General features: G+C 39.0%; 1 protein-coding gene and 1 pseudogene across 1 annotated transcript in view; one reads left to right on the forward strand and one right to left on the reverse strand.

Moving 5' to 3' along the window:
* LOC138012523 (uncharacterized) overlaps positions 1 to 20,000 on the reverse strand; it is a 34,021-nt gene that overhangs the window by 13,374 nt on the left and 647 nt on the right. Inside the window, exons 2-15 of the mRNA XM_068859312.1 lie at positions 16,146 to 16,305; positions 15,488 to 15,629; positions 13,750 to 13,869; positions 13,548 to 13,625; positions 12,984 to 13,054; positions 10,254 to 10,383; positions 9,357 to 9,480; positions 8,611 to 8,672; positions 8,437 to 8,509; positions 8,185 to 8,234; positions 7,621 to 7,709; positions 6,877 to 6,967; positions 6,432 to 6,582; positions 1,457 to 1,527 (exon numbers count right to left, since the gene is read on the reverse strand). Of these exons, the coding sequence (XP_068715413.1) occupies positions 1,457 to 1,527; positions 6,432 to 6,582; positions 6,877 to 6,967; positions 7,621 to 7,709; positions 8,185 to 8,234; positions 8,437 to 8,509; positions 8,611 to 8,672; positions 9,357 to 9,480; positions 10,254 to 10,383; positions 12,984 to 13,054; positions 13,548 to 13,625; positions 13,750 to 13,869; positions 15,488 to 15,629; positions 16,146 to 16,192 (1,299 nt within the window). The 5' untranslated portion in view covers positions 16,193 to 16,305. The remainder of the gene's footprint in view (positions 1 to 1,456; positions 1,528 to 6,431; positions 6,583 to 6,876; positions 6,968 to 7,620; positions 7,710 to 8,184; positions 8,235 to 8,436; positions 8,510 to 8,610; positions 8,673 to 9,356; positions 9,481 to 10,253; positions 10,384 to 12,983; positions 13,055 to 13,547; positions 13,626 to 13,749; positions 13,870 to 15,487; positions 15,630 to 16,145; positions 16,306 to 20,000) is intronic.
* Positions 3,810 to 6,380, forward strand: LOC138012519 (melanocyte-stimulating hormone receptor-like; annotated as a pseudogene).

The following is a 20,000-nucleotide window of genomic DNA, read 5'->3' on the forward strand; positions in this document are numbered from 1 at the left end:
AAACTGTCACGCTCAAGTTGTGGAGCACATTTAGAAGAATCTTTCTGCAAAAATTCAAACATTTCTGATAAAAATTGGCCGAGATATCCTTTTGCATCACATTTGATCAAAATTTGGTTTAGTGTATGACGTCATCACTTGGCTAATTGAAATATTTTAAAAACTCGAATATCTCTGGAACAAAAAGACATATTTGAAAATAGTAAACAGCATTTTTCTTCTCATGCAGACTACTTGTTTGTGCTCTGAGATGGCTTCGATAGAAGAGATGCGATTTTCGTCATACTGGCACTTTAAAATACACACAGATATCGATTAATACAACTGAGAAGCGTTTCAACGATTTGTAATGAAAGTAAACATCGCTACTTGCCCGAGATTATATCCGTCATCGGTCATCGAGTCCCGTCAGAGACTGATAAAATTTATGCTTTCAGTAGGTACCACGGCTACTTGAACAGTCTCCGCATGCACTTACTCGGGATAATTTCGGCTGCGGGTATGACAATGTGGTCCGTTTGATAGAGACAATTAAAGGATGAAATAAACGTGCTAGTGTAGTTTGGAAACAACAGATGATATTTCTAGTACCAAGTTAGGAGTAATTCCAAAATATAACTATCGTGCTAACGATGCTAGAACGCATGCGTATGATTTATTAGGGTTCTACCACAAGGAAAAGCGCTAAATGTTAGTGTGTGATCTTGTATGAAATGTATCTGTCACTTGATACATGTATGCAGTTGACACTAGCGTTTAATAATCGGCGCTTGCGTCTAGTGTAAATATTGGTTTTGTGGTAAAGAGAAAAGTACCACAAGGAGTGTAAGGGGCTTTCCGAAACATAGAAATATATAGCCTTTGAAATTTTTGAGAAGTAACGTAGGTACATATTATCCCCATTTTTCGTACTGCTTACAAGTACCTACCCCCTTGTTACAAGCCTAATCAATTAATTGAAATTAATTTATTATTCAAACATTAAAGTTTACACCTTATTGGTTGATTACCATCGTGCTTTAGCGAGGTCAACCCCCAAACCATCCCAATAGTGAACTCTGCATTAAAAACGGGAATAAAATCATAGATCTATGAATAACGGGAACCAGTATTTTGGTGGGATTCTTAATAAAATCTATGAAATGAGCTCATGATTAGGCGAAATCTGCAGAATTGACGGGCAGATTAAAGGGATTCCTTGGGTCCATGTGATCTGCTGACAGAGCGAACTAGTCGCTCGATATGTCGAATCAGATGCTAAAATTTGGCCTCAACAGGACCCACTTTCAAGAGAACTCACTATTTTTGGGAGTTTCAAAGATCGTTGATGGTTTCTGTACTTAGGCTGACAGTAAACGTAAGTGTCTCGTTTCATGATGATATTTCTTTTCAATCAAGGATTTGCCCGAAGGCGCGGCCTTCTCCGCGGTATGTCAAGAAACCAAGGTTAACATACCAGCATGCAAGTTGCGCGTGTCTCTGAGGTCCGCTGCTGATCAGATATGGGAAGATTATAACAACGGAAACCTGATGGTAATTTTAAAGAAGAACTTGTTGAGTGGAATATCTGCAATATGATCTCACCTAGGGATGCGTATTGATATTATGAAAGAGGAATACGAACGGGCGTGTTACATTTTGGCTGGTAAAACATGTTTTTGTTTTTCTTTTAAGATTGGCTGAGCGAGAGTCTTCCAATTTTAGCCCATGGTCCGCCTGGTCACCATTGGTTCTTTGGGTATATTGGTTATTTGGGTGTAATCTAAGAAGACAAGCCAGGCCAGAATAAGATGTTTCGCGCTCGCTGTGTGCACTTGACGATACCTTGATGCGATTTATGGATGCGGTCTAGTATCAGTCTTTTCACCAACTGTGAGGAACAATAAGCTCTAAATAGGAAACCATCAACAGATGAGAGATCATCTCTGCAGTTCAAATACTGGCGAAGAGCAATTGGTAAATCTTCCTTGCTTTTGAGCGATCCATGCTGGATTATTAAGCTTAAGGCTCGCATAACTGGATCAGCTGCCGTGGCGTGGTGCAACTCTATGAATGAGGGCTTAGTAAACACAGCTTTGGAAGTAACACGCTTTGGATATTGTGGTTATTATTATTGTTGATGGGTTACATCTTTTGCTATCTTTTACTTTTGTTGGTGTGGGACAAATAAAACAAGTTAAAATGACGGAATTTGCTGTAATGACATCTATTGTTATTGCGTTTGAAGAACGCTAGTCTAATTTTAGCCTGTGGCTTTCCAGAGTTAACCGCCGCCAGGTTAGCTCAGTTGGAAGAGCGTCAGTCTCCCGTGCGGGAGGTCACGGTCGAGGGTTCAAGCCCCAGACAGGACAAACACTCAGGGTCTTAAAATAACTGAGGAGAATGTGTTGTCTTTGTAATTATATCTGCAAATGGTTAGACGTTCAATTCTTCTCGGTTAAGGACTATAAACCGTAGGCCCCGTCTCATGCATCTTCAGTGTTAGATGGTTGGCAGAGGACGTTAAAGAACCCACACACTTATCGAAAAGAGTAGGGCACGTAGTTCCCGGTGTTGTTGCACCTTTTCCCCTTGGACAGAGTTATCCAAGAAAAATAACTATGAGAATTGGGTTCCCTACACAGTTATATGCAGGAAACCTCCACGATCCTGAAAGGACACCAAAATTGCCTCCCAGCTCGATTTTTGCGGGGGCATGTCGCGGCCAGTAAACTGGTACTGTTGATTTCATGCCGCGTGTGACCATCAGGCTATGCGAGCTCGTCTTTAATTTTCGCTGGATCTTTCTTTGACTTCTTTTCATTGAGTCGCCGTGGGCTTCGCTATTTTGTGTTCTCAGCGTTGGATGTTGCTGAATATAAACGCTTCGACGGTAGCATTTATCGAAGTCTGAAGGAATTTTTCTTGTTTATTTCATATGTTAACGAACACGACTTTGAATCGCCTTGGCCTTGGAATGTTTGGTATCATGCGCGGTCACTCAGCATAGTAGTTGCCAATCTCAATAACCTCTCGCAATTCAAGATGGCGAGCTCCACACAGATTTCGGTGTCTCGTCCCCCCATGTGCTGGAAGTCTGCGGAGACTTGGAGAAAGATCTAAAGGTATGATGATCGTGGTTTTCGAAATTTATTTTATTATTGTGATAGTCATCTCAGACCGTATATTGTACACGTGTACGCTATTTTTTCCTTCTTATACCAGTAGCTAGTAATAGTACAGTCGAAGCTCTCTTAACGGACATTCTCGTAAGCGGACAGCTCTACTTACGGCCGTCTTGTTTGAGACACCATTTTAAATCCCATACAAAATCTGTATTTCAAGTGCATTCATGAACATATAAAACAGGTAATTGCCCTGGTGATGTCACAAAAGCACATCATGTCCCATCTCAATGAAACAGGCCAGTTTTGGGGTCTTTCTGCAGGTACCGGAAAGCTTTGCATTTTTGGTCACTTGGGATAAGTCTTTATTTGGAGTTGTTTTGTTTCCTGTCTTTTATTATCTTTATATTCAGGGCTCGAAATTAAAAAAATAGTTAGGTCAACTGGAGAAATTTAGTCGCCAGATGCAAATTTTAAGTCGCCAGTTTGTGTAATCATAATGTTTGGCTTCTGCTTGTTGAAAGTGTTTGACATCGTCCAGTATGGCGGGGGACACATTCATACAATAAATACGAAAATACGAAAACACAAAAATACATACTTCTACAAAACAATCTTGCCCAAACTCGAAAAGTAGATAACAGTTTCAAGCCGCTATCTTTGTAGCTAACGGGAGCCAAACACGTTTGCTTGTATGAGATTGTTCGAAGGAATCAACATGGCCGATAACCATTCATTACCAGATCTCCTTGTTTCAACTGAAACCACTTGCCACTATAAGACGCAAGAGAGAAACTGTAAGGGCATTGGCGTCGCAGAAAATATTTCGATCAAAAGTCGTAAAGTTTGGAGGGAATGTGGATTTTTAAATGCATTTTGGCCCATTCTTTTGCAACAAACGCCAAGCAAGACAAGATTAGATGTTTATTTTAAGTTTAATGCTTTATTGTACATCTGAATCATGCAAAATTCAGGTTGCCAAACTGGCAACTAAACTACAATTTTAGTCGCAAAGGAGAAAGAGCTAGCCGCATTGGCAACCGTATTGATCGCAATTTCAAGCCTGGTATTACATAATCTATGCTCTGGTACTCACAGAAGGAGCCCATGTTTGCTTTGATTTGCATGGCACAGAATCATAACTGCTAACAAGCTGACTCGTAAACGCGTGCTTTGCTATGATGTCATGTATTTTTTGCCCTGCTGCATTCTGTAGGGTTTCCAATTTGCATTCCGAGATGTATCGCTCCATCCCTTGTCGCAAAACCCTCACTCCAGTCTGCATTAGGACTGCGTTCTCTTTTTTTGCCAACTGTAATAGACTTAAGGAAAATTAAGTAGTGTTACATTGTATGTATTTACAGGTATATTTATGTTGGAAGGTCAATGATTGTGTACAACCTTTCATTTCTGACTCATACCATGTAACCAAAGTCCCATGCTTAAGAATGCTGTTATACCCCATCGCAAAATAACTGGATTCGATGGGATATAAAAACAGAGGTCACAAAAGATATTTCACTGCATGACTCTCCACAGTTCAGAGTAACTGAATGAGCAAACGATACATCTTCAGTTAATCCTCTACAAAAGACGCTTCCCAAACACCCCAAGGAAAGCAGTTAGTCATGCAAAACACCACCATGACTGATCCATCCGTTGAACCACTCATAACCAAAATAAACTGCTTACACCTTGAAGAAGAATGGATCGCTGCGAAAGAAATCTTCCTGACATACTTGATCTTGATTGTGGTAAACTCGCTAACGGCTCTGACAGCAACAATCGGCAACACGTTAATTCTCCTGGCCGTAACGAGAACGCCGACGCTCCGAACTCCGTCGAACACTCTTCTTTGCTAACTGGCGTTCGCCGATTTGCTGGTCGGTCTCGTCGTTCAACCGACTTACACTCTACAAATGGTCTTCGAGATACAAAGAAACGCTCAATCGTTTTCCATGGCCAAAATCTTGACGACCGGCTCGCTATCATGGATTTGCGCAGGCGTTTCATTCTTGGTTACATCAGCTATTTCTGTGGAAAGACTTTTGGCTTTAAAACTACACTTGAGATATAAAGCGCTCATCACAATTCGTCGCGTCCTGATCGTAGTGGTTTGTTTCTGGCTTCTCTGCACCGCCTTGACAACCGCGCGCTTCTTGGGTGCCTCATACCAAAGCCTCGTTATAATCATTGTTGTAATGGACGCAGTGTGCATTGCCATCACGGTGTACGCGTATCTGAATATTCACCTCCGTGTTCGAGAACTTCAGAATAATCAGATGTATCTTGCCCCTCCTGGAATGAATATCAGCACCTTCAAACGCTCTGCTATCACCGTGCTGTATATAATGTCCCTGTTTCTCGCCTGCTACAGCCCGTTTCTATCAATGTTGGTGGTCAGGATGCGTCAAGGCGGAACCCTTAAACTGAACATCATCTACAACTTCACAACAGCAATAGTTTACATGAACTCTTCACTGAATCCCTTTATTTACTGTTTTCGCAGCAAAGACATTCGTATCGCTGTGTTCAAGTTACTTGGTAGGAAATACACGCTTGACCTGAACGGCGATGTAGTTCCTGTAAAGAAGCTAAAGAAGGCGGCTTCAGCGACTCTGCTTCAACCTTTAGCAACTCTAAAAGGATTGACTGAGGTTCCTGAGACTGAAGTTTAACATGCTTACGTCGTCATGTTCGTACGTTGTTCCATTCGTTGCAAAAAAAAAATCATGGTCGAAAAATGAATTACCTCCAAGACAAAAACGTACGTCTAGAAAGACAAAATTAGGTTGTCATATATGAAAACGAAAACACCGTAAGACTCAAACCCAGGACCGCAATACAGTTTATATTTAATTTATTTGCGACACTTTTTCCCTTTGGCGGCTTCTTAGTCTTGTTAACAGTTTTCGAAATTTAATACAAAGCCATAGATACCACCTTTTTATGTTACTTAAAGGTTTACAAGAAATAAAGGATGTTTTATTTGTGTAAAACTGAGTCCTGGAGAATCTTGTCTGTCAGTGTTCCAACACGCGCGAACCGGTATCGCAAAAGCGCATGAAACAAACTTTTTTTTGTTTTGAAACCTCATGGAAATACAGGTAAACTTACCGGCAATACCCACACAAAATTTTATTTTTAAGAGATTGTTTGACCTTAACAAGAGGTTGTACCTCGACATGTTGAGCAGTATAATGGGGGGGGGGGGGGAGGAGGGGGTGATAGCTCGTCTTTCCTTGTCTTTAAGTTAAGAGTGCTAAAAGCTTGACTTAAGGGTGCTTTTGACACATTTTACTGCTACAGGGGAGGTACGGTACTTACCGCGGATCATGTTAAGTGTACCCCAGTGAAGAAACCGCTGTTGGACAAACTCTTTGCCTCGTGAATGGCTCATGGCCTCAGTCCAGCTATTATAAGCATTCAGTACGGCCACGTGATCACTTCTGCTGTCACCAGCGAACTGTTTGCGAGACTACAAAAAAGGAACATGAAAACTTCATCTGCTGAACATACCATTGATAACTGAGATAACGAGTATCTTGTTAGTAATAAATGAATTTTACTTTTCTGCTGCCTACGCACTCGAAATTTCAGAAAATTCTCCGCGGAGAGGCGCTTTAAGTTCGTAGAAAAAATCAAAATCACCTTTAATGTTATTTACGAAATAATGCCACCATATTTGCAGCAATTCACATTTTCCAGATTGCCCGTTTTTCCCTGCACGAAACGTGACTTACAAAAAAAAAAGGTAAAACATGTATCTTACCTGATCCGCTTGTTCCCGCCATTTCATAGGTGATACAAATGGGTCTTTATAACTGAGGCCAGCTGCAATGGTCAGCACTGTATCGAGGCACCTGCACGCGACCAACAGAACACACCAGTGGAACTGATTAGTCTGGGAAATCTGGGATCCTCCTAAAGACCTTTAGAAGATTTATCCTCGCCCGGGTAAATAGCTAAATCGAGGCTTTTTGTCACAAGATACAAGAATTTGACTGACAACGTTCGTCACAGGTATCACTGGAGGCGTTAAAGTCGATAAATCTCTTTCTTAATCAGGGACAGTTTTTCGAAAGGTAGATAGGCTATCCACTGGATAGTGATTTAGCCAGAGGACAGCTACCATTATCCTTTTTTCGAACAACCCGGGCCTGAACGGAATACCTTCATGCTCTAGTTAAGCGATAGTCTCCTTCGCAGCCGTTTTTTGGCGACGTCAAGCAACGCTCCCCCCAAAGAAACGGCAGCTCACATCCGAACAACATTCCTATCCATTGCTTGGCCAATCACAGCTTTCGTTCCATTTTCGAGGACGTTGTCGCGCCAAATTCGCCCTTTGAGACTTGTCCAATCAGAGATCATGTTTTGTGTTCCCATCACATGGTGGGAAAGTCACAAATCAACATGGCGACATTGGCGTGCCTTGAAGAAGCTTTCTATGGGGGGAGCGTTGCGTGACATCCCAAAAAACGACTAATTAAGCGACTGAACGGCAAAGTGAAATTACCTGAAGATAGCACCATATATAATCATCTTTGCTATGCGTGGTTCCACTGGCAAAAACGCCATATGCTTACCAAGAGCTGTCAGACCTTCCTATAAAGGAAAAACCAGAGTCGATGTCAGATCCAAGAAAGACTTTGCCTCTGCTCCAACCAACTTTGAACGCCAAGCTCGACAATTACATACATCCTTGCATAGATTAGGATTCATTGGAATTTATTGTACCTGATGAATTTTTACCGTGTATAAATAATGCATGATTAAAGATAGTTAGGGTTAAAAAAGGTCCGATTCACTATTCGAGTTATCACACATTTTTCGGCGCCGGCGGTACATCAAAACGACGTGCGCTACCTCAGTGATGATATTTTCTTTATTCTTTATTATTATTATTATTTTTATTCTCAACACGTGTCTCTTTGACTGGATTTGGACACTGTAAGGAGAAACAAGATGTTGAACATCAAGTTCTATCAGTTTGTCATCGCTGTGAAGGATGATTAAATAACTAATGGTGTTAGAGAGACGCATTTGTTGCTACAAAAAGCCCCTTGTTGCCGGCACGTACCTTGTCATCCAAAGCCCCGATGTCTTGTAACTGTGATACAGCACTGTGCACTGCAATTAAACAACCAAAATGCCCGAGTTGAAAGCATTAAATATACTAGAGGTTCTTTTGTCATTTTGAACTGGTTTCTTTTATTTAGAGGTTACTGTGCCACGGTGGCATAGGTCCTTTGAGGTCACGCGAGAAATCAAGGCCTACTTTCTCGTGAATTATCAGTCATTGACAACATACGGTTAATAGAGCTGTTCTTACCAGCAAATGGCGATGGAGGATCCAGAGCCTTGGATAAAAGTTCCTGGACTTTACAAGGAACTGAACACTGAATCTGAGGAAGGCAATGGGAATATGACCTCACTCGAAGTCTCCCTCAATGATAAACTTAAGAGGAAATCAGTTTAGCATCAGCGAGAAGGTTTTTTCGCTCACCTTGGTTTGAAGGACAATCTCCTCCAGAGAAACCCTTTGAATTTCAGCTGACTGATATGGTGCTGTTAAAAACAACAGAAAACAGAGTCATCTGACATCACCCAGCAAGCAAAAAACTGGTGTTGTGGGCTAACCAGAATTAAATAAAAAAACATAACATGAATAACGATCCCTCGCTTCTCAGGTACCGGTAGCGTTTACATTTTTCCCGCACTTTGAGTATACATGTTTTCCCGCGTTTAACATTGGTAAAAACCTTTACGTCGCAATCAACACTAAGTATTCTGCAAAATTAAACCGTACACGGCTCCAACGGGTTTTTTAAGGTTCACTCCATCACAGAGAAAACCTAGCCGCCTTAGAAACCCTCGTAGTATTTTTCTTTAATACGTGAAGAGATAACCTTGCGAAAGTAAGTGCAGGGCATGTAAAAATTCAGTTCCAAATTCGTTATCATCAGTCCTTCTCAGTCCTCCCAAATCTTCACCATTCTTCCAACAAATTGGTTAATTGTTACTCCAGGGTTGTTTTCTACCTTAGCGGACTATGATGTGGAGGGGGGGTCTCGTGTGGGGATATGCTTGGGTTTGACGGCAAAACATAAAATGAAAAAACTGAATTAACATCTTGTGGCTACCTCAGTTAACTAAAGGTGGTCTAAAATATATTTAAGAGTGATCAAAAATTACGGCTGCAATATTTGTACTACAGCTGAATTGGAACATAACATCAATGAAGAAACATACCCATGTGTTCAAACTGTTCTCTGGTGAAGAGGTTGAAACATAAACCAGGCTTACACCGACCAGCCCGGCCACGCCTCTGAACAACACTAGCCTGGGATGTCCAATGCGTCATCAGACACGATACCTGACAACAACAATCAGATCCAAATCTTAATTCTCCTCACTGGTAGCTATTATATTCCTTGTAATCTGACTGTGAAGAATTTCGTAAAACGTAACAGCACAACCATCAAAACTTTAAATTTATGTATAAATGGACAAAATACCCGCTGCAATGTAATTCAATAACATCTTATCTACATCACCATTCTTATGCCTTCATCAGGACTGTCTTTTTTAACAGGCCCGATATCAAGACATCTACACCTTCCTCAACATTTCCTTAGAAATTAAAAGCTGAAGTTAGTATTGAGAATAACTTCTTTTCTATCTTATCTCCTTCACCCTACCTTCATTGCATATATCATTCTGCACTGACTGTACCATGCATTATCTTTCCGTTTAAAAATAGAGTAGTGGCAGTCAGGAGCTAACATAATAAGATAACTGTTTGACACTGACTAGTTTTTTGATGTTGTGTTCAAGACGTTTCGGCTGGTGCTTAAGCCTTCATCAGTTGAAAAATAACGTTAGCATGCGTGATTCAAATTGCAACACGCCAAGCGCGCGCTTAGGAAAAATTTATATCTGCGTGCAGTTTCCTGAAAAAACGTAGCCTCTGGGATGGCGATGTGGTCATTTCCAGAGGTCTACAGTTATCTTATTTCATTATCTTTCCTTTACTGAATACATTATCAATTCATACATTCAGAGCATAAATGTAATTTTTATATCCTTCCTTTACAGCATATATTATTACACATCATCCACTATTCACAGCATGATAAATTAACCCACCTTTCTCTCTCCATCATACATTTTTTCCTTCTCGTTACCAGCATTTATCACATAGACAACATCATCAATGGTTATTGACGTCTCAGCTATGTTAGTGGCTAAGACAATCTTGCGGACTCCCACAGGGGGCCTGGAGGGACAAAGAAGCTGCTACTTGGAACACTTCAGTAATGATTTAGCTAGTTTTCTGTGTTGTTTTTTAAGTCTGAAAAATGGATACCAGGTGGAGGGACGAAGATGCCTCTTGCTAATTAGTGATTTTGTTTGAGTCCATGTGATGCAGTAAGAAGTTGTACTATCATTCATATTTCAATGATCATATGACAAATGTTAGAAAAACTTGGATCGGGATTAATCATCTCATCGGCCGAAATAAAAGAAGATGTAAGCCTATTGTTGCGAACCCTAATGTGCTCAATGAATTCTTTTCTTCCGTGGGTCAAACACTTGCGGCATCTGTTCCTCCTGCTAATCATCATTTCGGTGATTATCTCCCTGCTGCTAATTCATCTAGTTCATTCTTCCTCGCGCCAGTCACTCCCATGGAATTCGAAACTGAAATTCTGCTTCTCCCTACTAACAAATCACATGGCTTATACTCTTGTCCTGTTCGCGTATTGAAATCTTCCAGTAGTGTACTCTCTCGACCATTGGCATATATAATGAATAATTCCGTTTTAACAGGACAATATCCATCTAAATTAAAGCACGCAAAAGTTGTTCCCATCTTCAAGGGTGGCGATGAAACGGACCCAAGTAACTACCGTCCCATTTCTCTTCTTTCGCTCTTCAATCGGCTCTTTGAGAAAGTTATGTATAATAGATTAAGATCTTATGTCGAATTAAGTGGACTTCTGTACAATGGCCAGTATGGTTTTCGTGAGAATATGTCAACTCAGCATGCAATTTTGAATATTGTGAATTCGATACAAAGCAATATGGATAACAAATTGTTTACTTGCGGTGTTTTCCTCGACTTCAAAAAGGCTTTTGATACTGTGGATCACTCAATGCTTCTGAGCAAGCTATATCATTACGGTATAAGGGGGCCAGTAAACGAATGGTTTTCATCCTATTTAAATGGCCGTGCCCAAACTACTCAAATTGATAAACAAATATCATCTAAAAGAAATGTGTTAACAGGGGTCCCACAAGGCTCTGTTCTAGGCCCTCTACTTTTCTTGATATATATTAATGATATTTATAATTCTTCTAAGAAACTTTCTTTTTATTTATTTGCTGATGATACAAACCTGCTGTTTGCTGACAAGGATTTGAAGTCACTAGAAAATGTAATCAACATCGAGTTGTAGAAAGTCTGTGACTGGTTGAATGCTAACAAGCTGACCATAAATGCAAAAAAGTCAAATTTTGTCATCTTTAGACCATCACAAAAGAAGCTTAATTATCAGATTAATATAAGGATATACAACAATGCCTCAAATTGAGATACGTTTCTGGAATGCAAAGATTATGTAAAGTTCCTGGGCGTTCTCATCGATAAAAACTTAACTTGGAAATATCATATTGACTACATTGCTTCTAAAATCAGCAGGGTTGTAGGAATGATATCGCGATTAAGGCACTCTGTCCCTCTGAATACTTTAATCCAAATTTACCGTTCTCTGATCTTCCCATATACATACTACGGAATTGCTGCCTGGGGCCAGGCTGCCCAGATCTATTTAAGGAAGGTCTTTATCTTACAAAAACGAGCTCTTTGGCTAATGTTCTTTGCTGGTAACAGATCTCATGCTATTCCTTTGTTTGTCTCTGCTGATGTCTTACCACTCAACATGCTTTATTTTGAAACAGTATGTTCCCTTATGCACGACATATCTACCAATTCTGCGCCTCAGAATATCTGTGATCTTTTTACTTGTTCATCTGACGTTCATATATATAACACTAGATTTTCTGATGCTGGTAATTTATACGTTAATAAATCAAGACTAAGACTTCAACTTAATTCGTTTTCCATTTTCGGAGCTAAGCTGTGGAATTGCCTGAAGCCTGAACTGCGTAAACTTAGGAAAAAACCCTTCAAAAATAAACTTCATCAATTTTTGCTTGCGGTACTTGGTAATGAGGATGATTATGTTGATGTCTCTACGTTAATGTTAAAAATTACTAATTATCATGAATTAAGCTCTAGTAGCTCTTATTATTCATTTCTTATGTTATGTGTATTATTATAGTTCTTGCTCTTCTATGTAAATTCTAGCTATCTGTGAATATATGTGTATATCTATTTCTATTATTATTATTATTATTATTTATTTATTTATTTATTAAATACTGATGTAATTTTATTGTAAATTATACAATCCGCCCCGATTAGCTTTGCTATTTGCGGGTTGTATAAGATTATAAATTCTGTTTTTATAAAATTAATTTAATAAATGATGATGAAAAAATGAAAAAAAAATGAAAATGATGAAATGATGTGAAGAGCCACGCTGCTCATGGTTGACAGTACTTTTAAACTCCAATTTCAGTCGCTTTAAGTGACTGAAGTACATATATTTCCATTCTATTTGGATGGCATGAGAAAACTCCTTTTGCATATATTCCATAGATCTGCTCACCAACATATTTTATCCAGTGAAAGGCTATAGACTAATAGTCAAAAGCTTATGTTCGTATATCTTTTTAAACAGTAACACTGGTTACAGCTCTATTTTTACTCGGAAACTGGTTTGTTTGCTTGAACAAATTAAGGAAACCAACCTCTCAAACACAGCCTGTTGGTTGAACATCGGCAGCATGGAATGAAGTGCCAGCACAAGGAAATTTGATTTCTGGGAAAGAATTTTCACGATATACAAAATACAATAATGATGCATTAACACCAAAAAAAAATAAATATCATTTTGTATTTACTGCTCTCCATGGCAATTGCAGCCATCTCCCATGGGCACTTACTTGCGACCATAGGGGTGACTAGGGGAGGTGGATAATTTAGGATACCTATTTACAAGATTAATGTTTTGGGAGTAAAGCTAAAGGATGCACAGTTACAGTTACGGTTACAGTTTTTTTAATGCAGTCTCATTCTCATTCTGCATGTGAATCAAGATGAGAGAAGTTCTACAGATTGTGCTGCGCTCTCACAGCTTTAATTCTACAATATGTAGTGGCATGCATTGTCTGCAATGTGGACAAAAATTATTAACAGCATTCTGTAATGTTATCTTGCCAAAAACTGGTACTCTTTAAATTAATGTACCTTGTCTCCATGTTCGTTTTTCTGGATAATTTAGTTGCTGACAGTAAATTAAAATTATCACTCATGTCTTGAATCTTATTTGACAGCATGTCATGGACAACAGTTATCTCATCCCAACCAGACAAAAAGCACAAAATAGCTCCCTGCCAAAATAAGAAAATAAAATATTGAAGAAACATTTCAGTGCAGCGAACCAGCAACCTCCTGCTCTACAATCTCAAAACACTTGCATGCATGCTATTCAAAAATTGTTGTTTTTGTTATTACCTCAGGGTAATTCCTACACACACAAAGAATTGTGTCACTGACAAGATCGGCATCTGCTTCCAGGCTGTCTTGAGGACTATTGACCTGGCAAACAAAGAAGTCATCTTGATAGCACCATACCTGCGAAACATCTGAAGAATTAGTTCAGTAAATCTTATTTGGTCGATTAAAATTACCCATTAAATTACTTTCCACATGATTGATTGAACAACTCAAAAAAAAAAACTCAACACCCCAGCTCCAGGAACTTTTGAAAGAACTAAAAACAATTTTAGAAAAATAATATGAAACATCACTTGTTATTTAAGTGAAAATGCTTTAAACAAAGCTTTGATGTGAATGTTTACCTCTTGGTACACGGAGAATATAGAGTCTACTAACAGAATTTCCGGTAAGCTGACTCACACACTTTCTTTAATCAAACTCCAAACTGGTTATGAAAGTTTAATATCAGATTTTTTAAGGCAGAAATTACATATTATTAATGTTCTCCTTTGTGTCAGGCTGTTGTGATGGTGGTCAACTAGAAACCCCCCTTTGCTAGTTTGACCATCATACACATTTTATAACATATACTGTAATTATTTTGCTTATAATCATGTGTTGTAGCTATACTTTTCTTGTTATGTTAATTTTACGTAAATAGTGTGAAATAAATGAACCATGAACCAATCATACTGCCAGCTGGCAACTACATATAGCTGTCATTCTCACTAATTCCTTGCAAATAAAATAGTGAGAAAAAATTCAGTCTTGGCATCACATAACCCATACACAAAAACTGGAACATTTTGTAAAAATATTGTTATTTTGAGTGCTAACCTACACTGTATGAATTGTCATAATACCTTCACTAAGGAAAGCCTGTAGTTTAAGTGGCACAGCAACAGTTCTCATTAAGCCTGGGCTGGGGCGCTGAGACAAAACAATGTTAAATAGATACACATTTCAAATGGTGTAGTCTCTTTGATTATTCAATAACTGCTGTAGAGGAAAAAGGGCATGGCACCCTTATTTCCACCGCACAGTGTTGCCGAGCAAACAAACAATCAGATATGCACTGTCTGCGGCTTCTCAGCAGGCAGTGAAAACCAAAAGATTACATCTTCAAGAACATTATTTTGGTTGTGAATGTTACTATAAATCTTTAAACATACAGAAACCATGGCTTGAATATATCATGAAACATACAATATTTGCCTGCACCAAATAACGAGAATGTTGTTTAGCACCAAAAATTATGATTCATATGAAACATACAAAAGATATTTACCCTTTACAACTATAGAGATTGCACAAGCTCTGGCTTGGATGCTCTTTTACAGTTTTGGATACTTACACATATTGCTTGGAGGTTTTGAATGTGCCATGCTGGGAAGAATTGATTTTATTTCAAACAGGGGTAATTTTTGCATTAATTCCAACAGCTTTCTTAGTGAAAACGGAGTACAAACATTAGATTAGAATGTATTTTACAGTGCTACGGCTGGAGAATTGGATTAATCATGTTAATTAATATTAAAAGTAATTTCCATGGATTGACAAGCATTAAAACTTGCCAAATATTATATGGACAATCATAGATTTCCACTTCAATTATGTTAACTTTTTATTTCCAATTCAATTATATTAACATGCATTCAAGCATTTTGCAAGATAGACTTAGGGTAAAGAAAGTGCTGGAAAGGAGAATAGGTGCCAACATCACAAAAATATATAATACATGTAGGAGAAAAACCTTAAAACTGTTGTCTGGCTTGAATTGTTTGCCCTGCGGGTGGCTGGGGTGTGGTGATACTTGACCCAGCATTTCATGGACATCAGATAAAAAGTACTCAGCCACAGGGTGAGTGAATCCTGGAATGGTCAGACTCAGGCAGCTGATCATTAAATGGAAACAAACAAAATCCATACAGTCAAATAGCTAGTCCTAGTATAATACAGTGACAAGTTGAGCATAAGCTCTCGGAAGAGTTTCCTTTTTGAGAAGCAAAACTGATGAAGGCCTAAGGGTTGTCCCTGAAATGTTTGTTTTTTTAAACAGCATTTGAGCACTCTATCACATCTGTTTGAAGAATAGAGGGTCATAGCAGACAGCTAAGCAAGGTCTTAATAACTACAGACAGAAGATAATGAAATAGATCTTGACAAAATTCCATGCAAGTTCAAAAATTGCTGCCGATGTTGTTGCTACTTCCACAAATAATGACGCTAATCATTGCTTCTGATACGAAACTTGTTCAACAAATGTCAGCTGACTTAATGAAGGAACCTATTGTAAAAAACGTATCTGCTCATATCTGTTATACCTATTGTAGCCAAAATTTCTACAACTATCTTTATGAAATGGTTTATTAGCTTAATAGAGTCATCTGATATAAAGTATGCTTACATACCCATGAAAATATTGAGAGAACCTCTCTGAATTAACAGTTGCACTCATCACGATGATCTTCAGCTCCTGGTTCTTGCTGAGTAACTCTCTTAGAAGAATCAGGAGAAAATCTGTATTGATGTCTCGTTCATGCACCTCATCAACAATGACATGACTGACACCTGTCAACAGAGAACTCAGAATAAGTACCAATGACAATGGAAAACAGCACAAGGTTTAAGTTTATGTCTAGTCCAGTGTCAGAGAATGCTGGGATCTTGAGAGAGGTATCACATACCTCTCTACCCAGATTTGGCTTTAAAAACACACCCCTGCTGAAAATACCATAATTGCTTTCTTTTTTATTTGTTTGTTTGTTTGCTTTTTTTTTGGCACACATTATCCCTAAAAAAAAAGTAAAAATGAACAAAAAGATTAAGGAATGGTGTTTTTCATGTCAAAACAAGTCAGTCTACTACAAATTAGGTTGGTCCTCCAAAATATGAATATCAACCCACAAAGTGAAAGCACAAAATCCTTCAATACTACAACAGATAGTAAAAACAAAAGGATGAAGTACACGCAGCACTGCTCATTGCTCCGTGATACAAATAACCCAGTTAAATGTATGTGCTAGTCCAAGCAGCAATGAGCCAAAGAGAAACTTAATCCTCATAGAACAGGACAGACTTTGCTAGGTACCTTTTAGAAGTGTGTTATAATAAGTAGGAACATGTGAAGAAAACAAACCACACTATCCACTGGATAGTGATTTATCCGGTGGATAACGTTATCCAGCCTTTGAACAACCTGGGCCTGACCACTTTCCGAAGATTTCCGAAAATTTTTTAAAATTGTTCCGGAGGCTTGACGAACGTTTCCGAACATTTTCCAAACACTTTCCGAAGATTGCCAAAGATTTTCGAGGAGGGATTGATGATGTTTCGATCACACAACAACACATCTGAGTACTTTTTAAAGATTATGTAGCTATAGCAATGGCAATCTTATTTCGGGATCCACATGAAAGCTGTATTTTAGCTGGGTATTATGGTTTTAATGCCAATATCTCGTTTACGTTTCAAGGGGTGCTTACCATTTGGCCAGAAAATCCGGAAATTTCGGTTTGAAGTCAAATGGTAAGGTAATTTTCCGGAAATTCCGTTCGAAAATTGTGGAGTACCTTGAGACGTACTCCTCTTTTTCTGTTCGGAACGGAACGGCGGAAATTTCCTGACCATTTGTTAAACTTTCCAGTTTTCAGTCTCTCACCAGCCGAAAACAATTACGGGAAATCGAAGTGCAAATGGCAAGCGCCATTTCGTTCGGTTGGTTTGCCGATTTTGGAAAATGCCTTACCATTATTCAACACTCGTCCCAACCGGTTTATTCGGACAAATGGTAAGCACTCAAGGAGTCAAGAATCTCTATGCTCATCCCAGATATCTAGGTTTTGGGCCGTTTTGCAAATTTTTTGGTGGTTTTTAGGTATATTTGGAGATAAATAGGTTTTCTCAAAGGATTAGTAAAATTTATGGAAATAGGGAATTTTGAAGTTTTGGTGTGTTTTAAAATTAGAATTTGAAGTTAAAAATTGGTAGATGCACACCAAACAGTTGCCCACCAACCTGGGGTGCCATTGTGGGGTCGGGCAACTGTCTGGTGGTGTTTCACAACCTTTTTTCCTCTTTCAATCCCTCTTTACACTTCCTTAAATTTCAGTTACATTCATGTTTACCCCTGCCTTAAGACTTGTGACCTCAAGTGTGAAGATATCATGTTATTTTCACGTGTCAAGATACTGTGGTTACGCGCGAAAGCTGACCTGGTTATATAATAAGTGTTTTATTTACCTATCTTCTACAACATCACATTTCGTAGATTTTTCCTCTGGATGGTTGTCAGTGCATCGGGATCAAATTCCTTGGGACAGTCCTATGCCCTTTCACTATTTAGAACCACCAGAATTGATATTCTTGTAACTTACTGAGAAACTAAATCGTTAATGCTAATGATGCAATATTCCCTAAATTCCCACCGGAATGATTTCCGTACAGGTCCCTACTTCATTATGCATGCAGAATAAATTAATTATTCATTCGCGCTATTGTTTTGTAGAACAATACGCATACCCAAGAGAACCAAATATATACATGGGTAATTTGTACTTACGGGATGAATAAAAACGGATCTCATTTTTTCTCTCCCTCCCTATCTCTCCTCTTTCCCTTCATCGCCCACACCGTTACTCGTTTTGGTTCCAGGTTTCTTCTTTCTATCCCTTCGTCTTGTTCTTATTTCCAGATCCCGCTCGGCTTTTTCTGCCATTAAATCCCATGATATGTCACTCGCAGCTTGCCTTGAACTCCGACCCACTGTAAACCTCTGGATTACTTGTCCCTGTTCTTTACCACTGAGCTAACGTGTCAAGTTGCTAATTCACACCTTGAAAATGATATTTATTTTGAATTCTGGCTGACTATTTACATAACAATGATACGTAATTATATACACGTGCCGCGCCGAGCACCTACAATCGAACTTACACTTGTAGGTTACCGTTAAGAGATCCCTGTTTTACTACTCTTCAAACAACCCATTCCTTTAATAATGCTAACCGTAACCCTAATTACGACTAAAGGCACTGTTTAGGCTTAAGGTTAGTCCCTGTGATAGTTTTAGGTTTTCCAGTATTGCTGTGAACTGTGACCTGCTTTTCCTTCACGCCCCGTGCGTGCGGCACACTTATAAGTTCACTGCGTGGAAGTGTATACCACGCTTAAAGTCTGATTGGTGCATCTTTTATGGGAAACTTTCATGCACGAGTTCATTGCTATTAAAATCGCTTCATATTTCCCTTATTTTGAAGCAAACTTGTGTCTTCGTAATAATCAAGATGGCTACTGAAGTAAAAGGGTCACAGCAATGGGAGATTTGATCATTTGGAAATTGCCCCTGCTTTATAGCCTTTCCAGAGTTGTGCATACAGTGGTGCAAAGAAAACAATTTACTTTCGTCTTCCGTGTCGAAAACCTGTGTGAAAACGCAGTCAGTTGGCAAAGACAAAGTGCCGCATCGGGAGATGGATCTGTTTTGCGATGCTCAAGAAAAAACTGCAATGGATAGCCTTCAATCCGCCAGAACACATTAATTTTCTGACAGTAAACTTTCCTTGAAAAAATATTAGCCCTAGCTACCTGTGGCCGGAAAGTTTACAACTGCCTACAAGACAAGGGCTAACATCATCTCACCGCAGTTAACCATCGCCTAAACTTCCTTGACCCAGACAAACGAGCCCACAGCAGGGCATTGAAAAGACATGATGGGGAGTGAAACGAAGTATGCCTCGTACGGGAACATCCATGGATCTCTACCAAAGCTATTTACTTGGAAGTATCATTGAGCATATTGGCGATCTCTACAAAGAGCGATAAATCGCAAAATCCCTCTAAATGCACCGTTCGTGATCCTAAATACAGGAAAGGAAGAAAATATACACTTTGCAGTGTCTCGGCGAATTTTTAAGCAGACAGGAAGAACAATTTCACGATAAAAAGAGCAGGTAGCCATTAAATTTCTTATGACAGTACTTTAATTTGGTTTGTTTGTTATGTTTGCGAATCTGAACCCTATTACAACAATTGCTTGAGACTCCACTTCTTGCGCTTATTCTAAAACTGAAAAATGGGTAAAATTGCAAGAAAAGTGCCGAAATTGCAGGAAAAACTGTTCGATTTTCCGTATTTCAGACAGAATTTCGACCGACTTTTTTTAAGTCCATATAGACTTAGAAAAAAAACCTCTAAAAAGAAAGAACAAAGCGCCACAGTCCCAAAGGACGTCTATTGTTATCGATATTGTTTTCTTGAAACAAAGG

Source organism: Montipora foliosa, chromosome 8, assembly GCF_036669935.1.
Source record: "Montipora foliosa isolate CH-2021 chromosome 8, ASM3666993v2, whole genome shotgun sequence".
NCBI classification, from domain to species: domain Eukaryota; kingdom Metazoa; phylum Cnidaria; class Anthozoa; order Scleractinia; family Acroporidae; genus Montipora; species Montipora foliosa.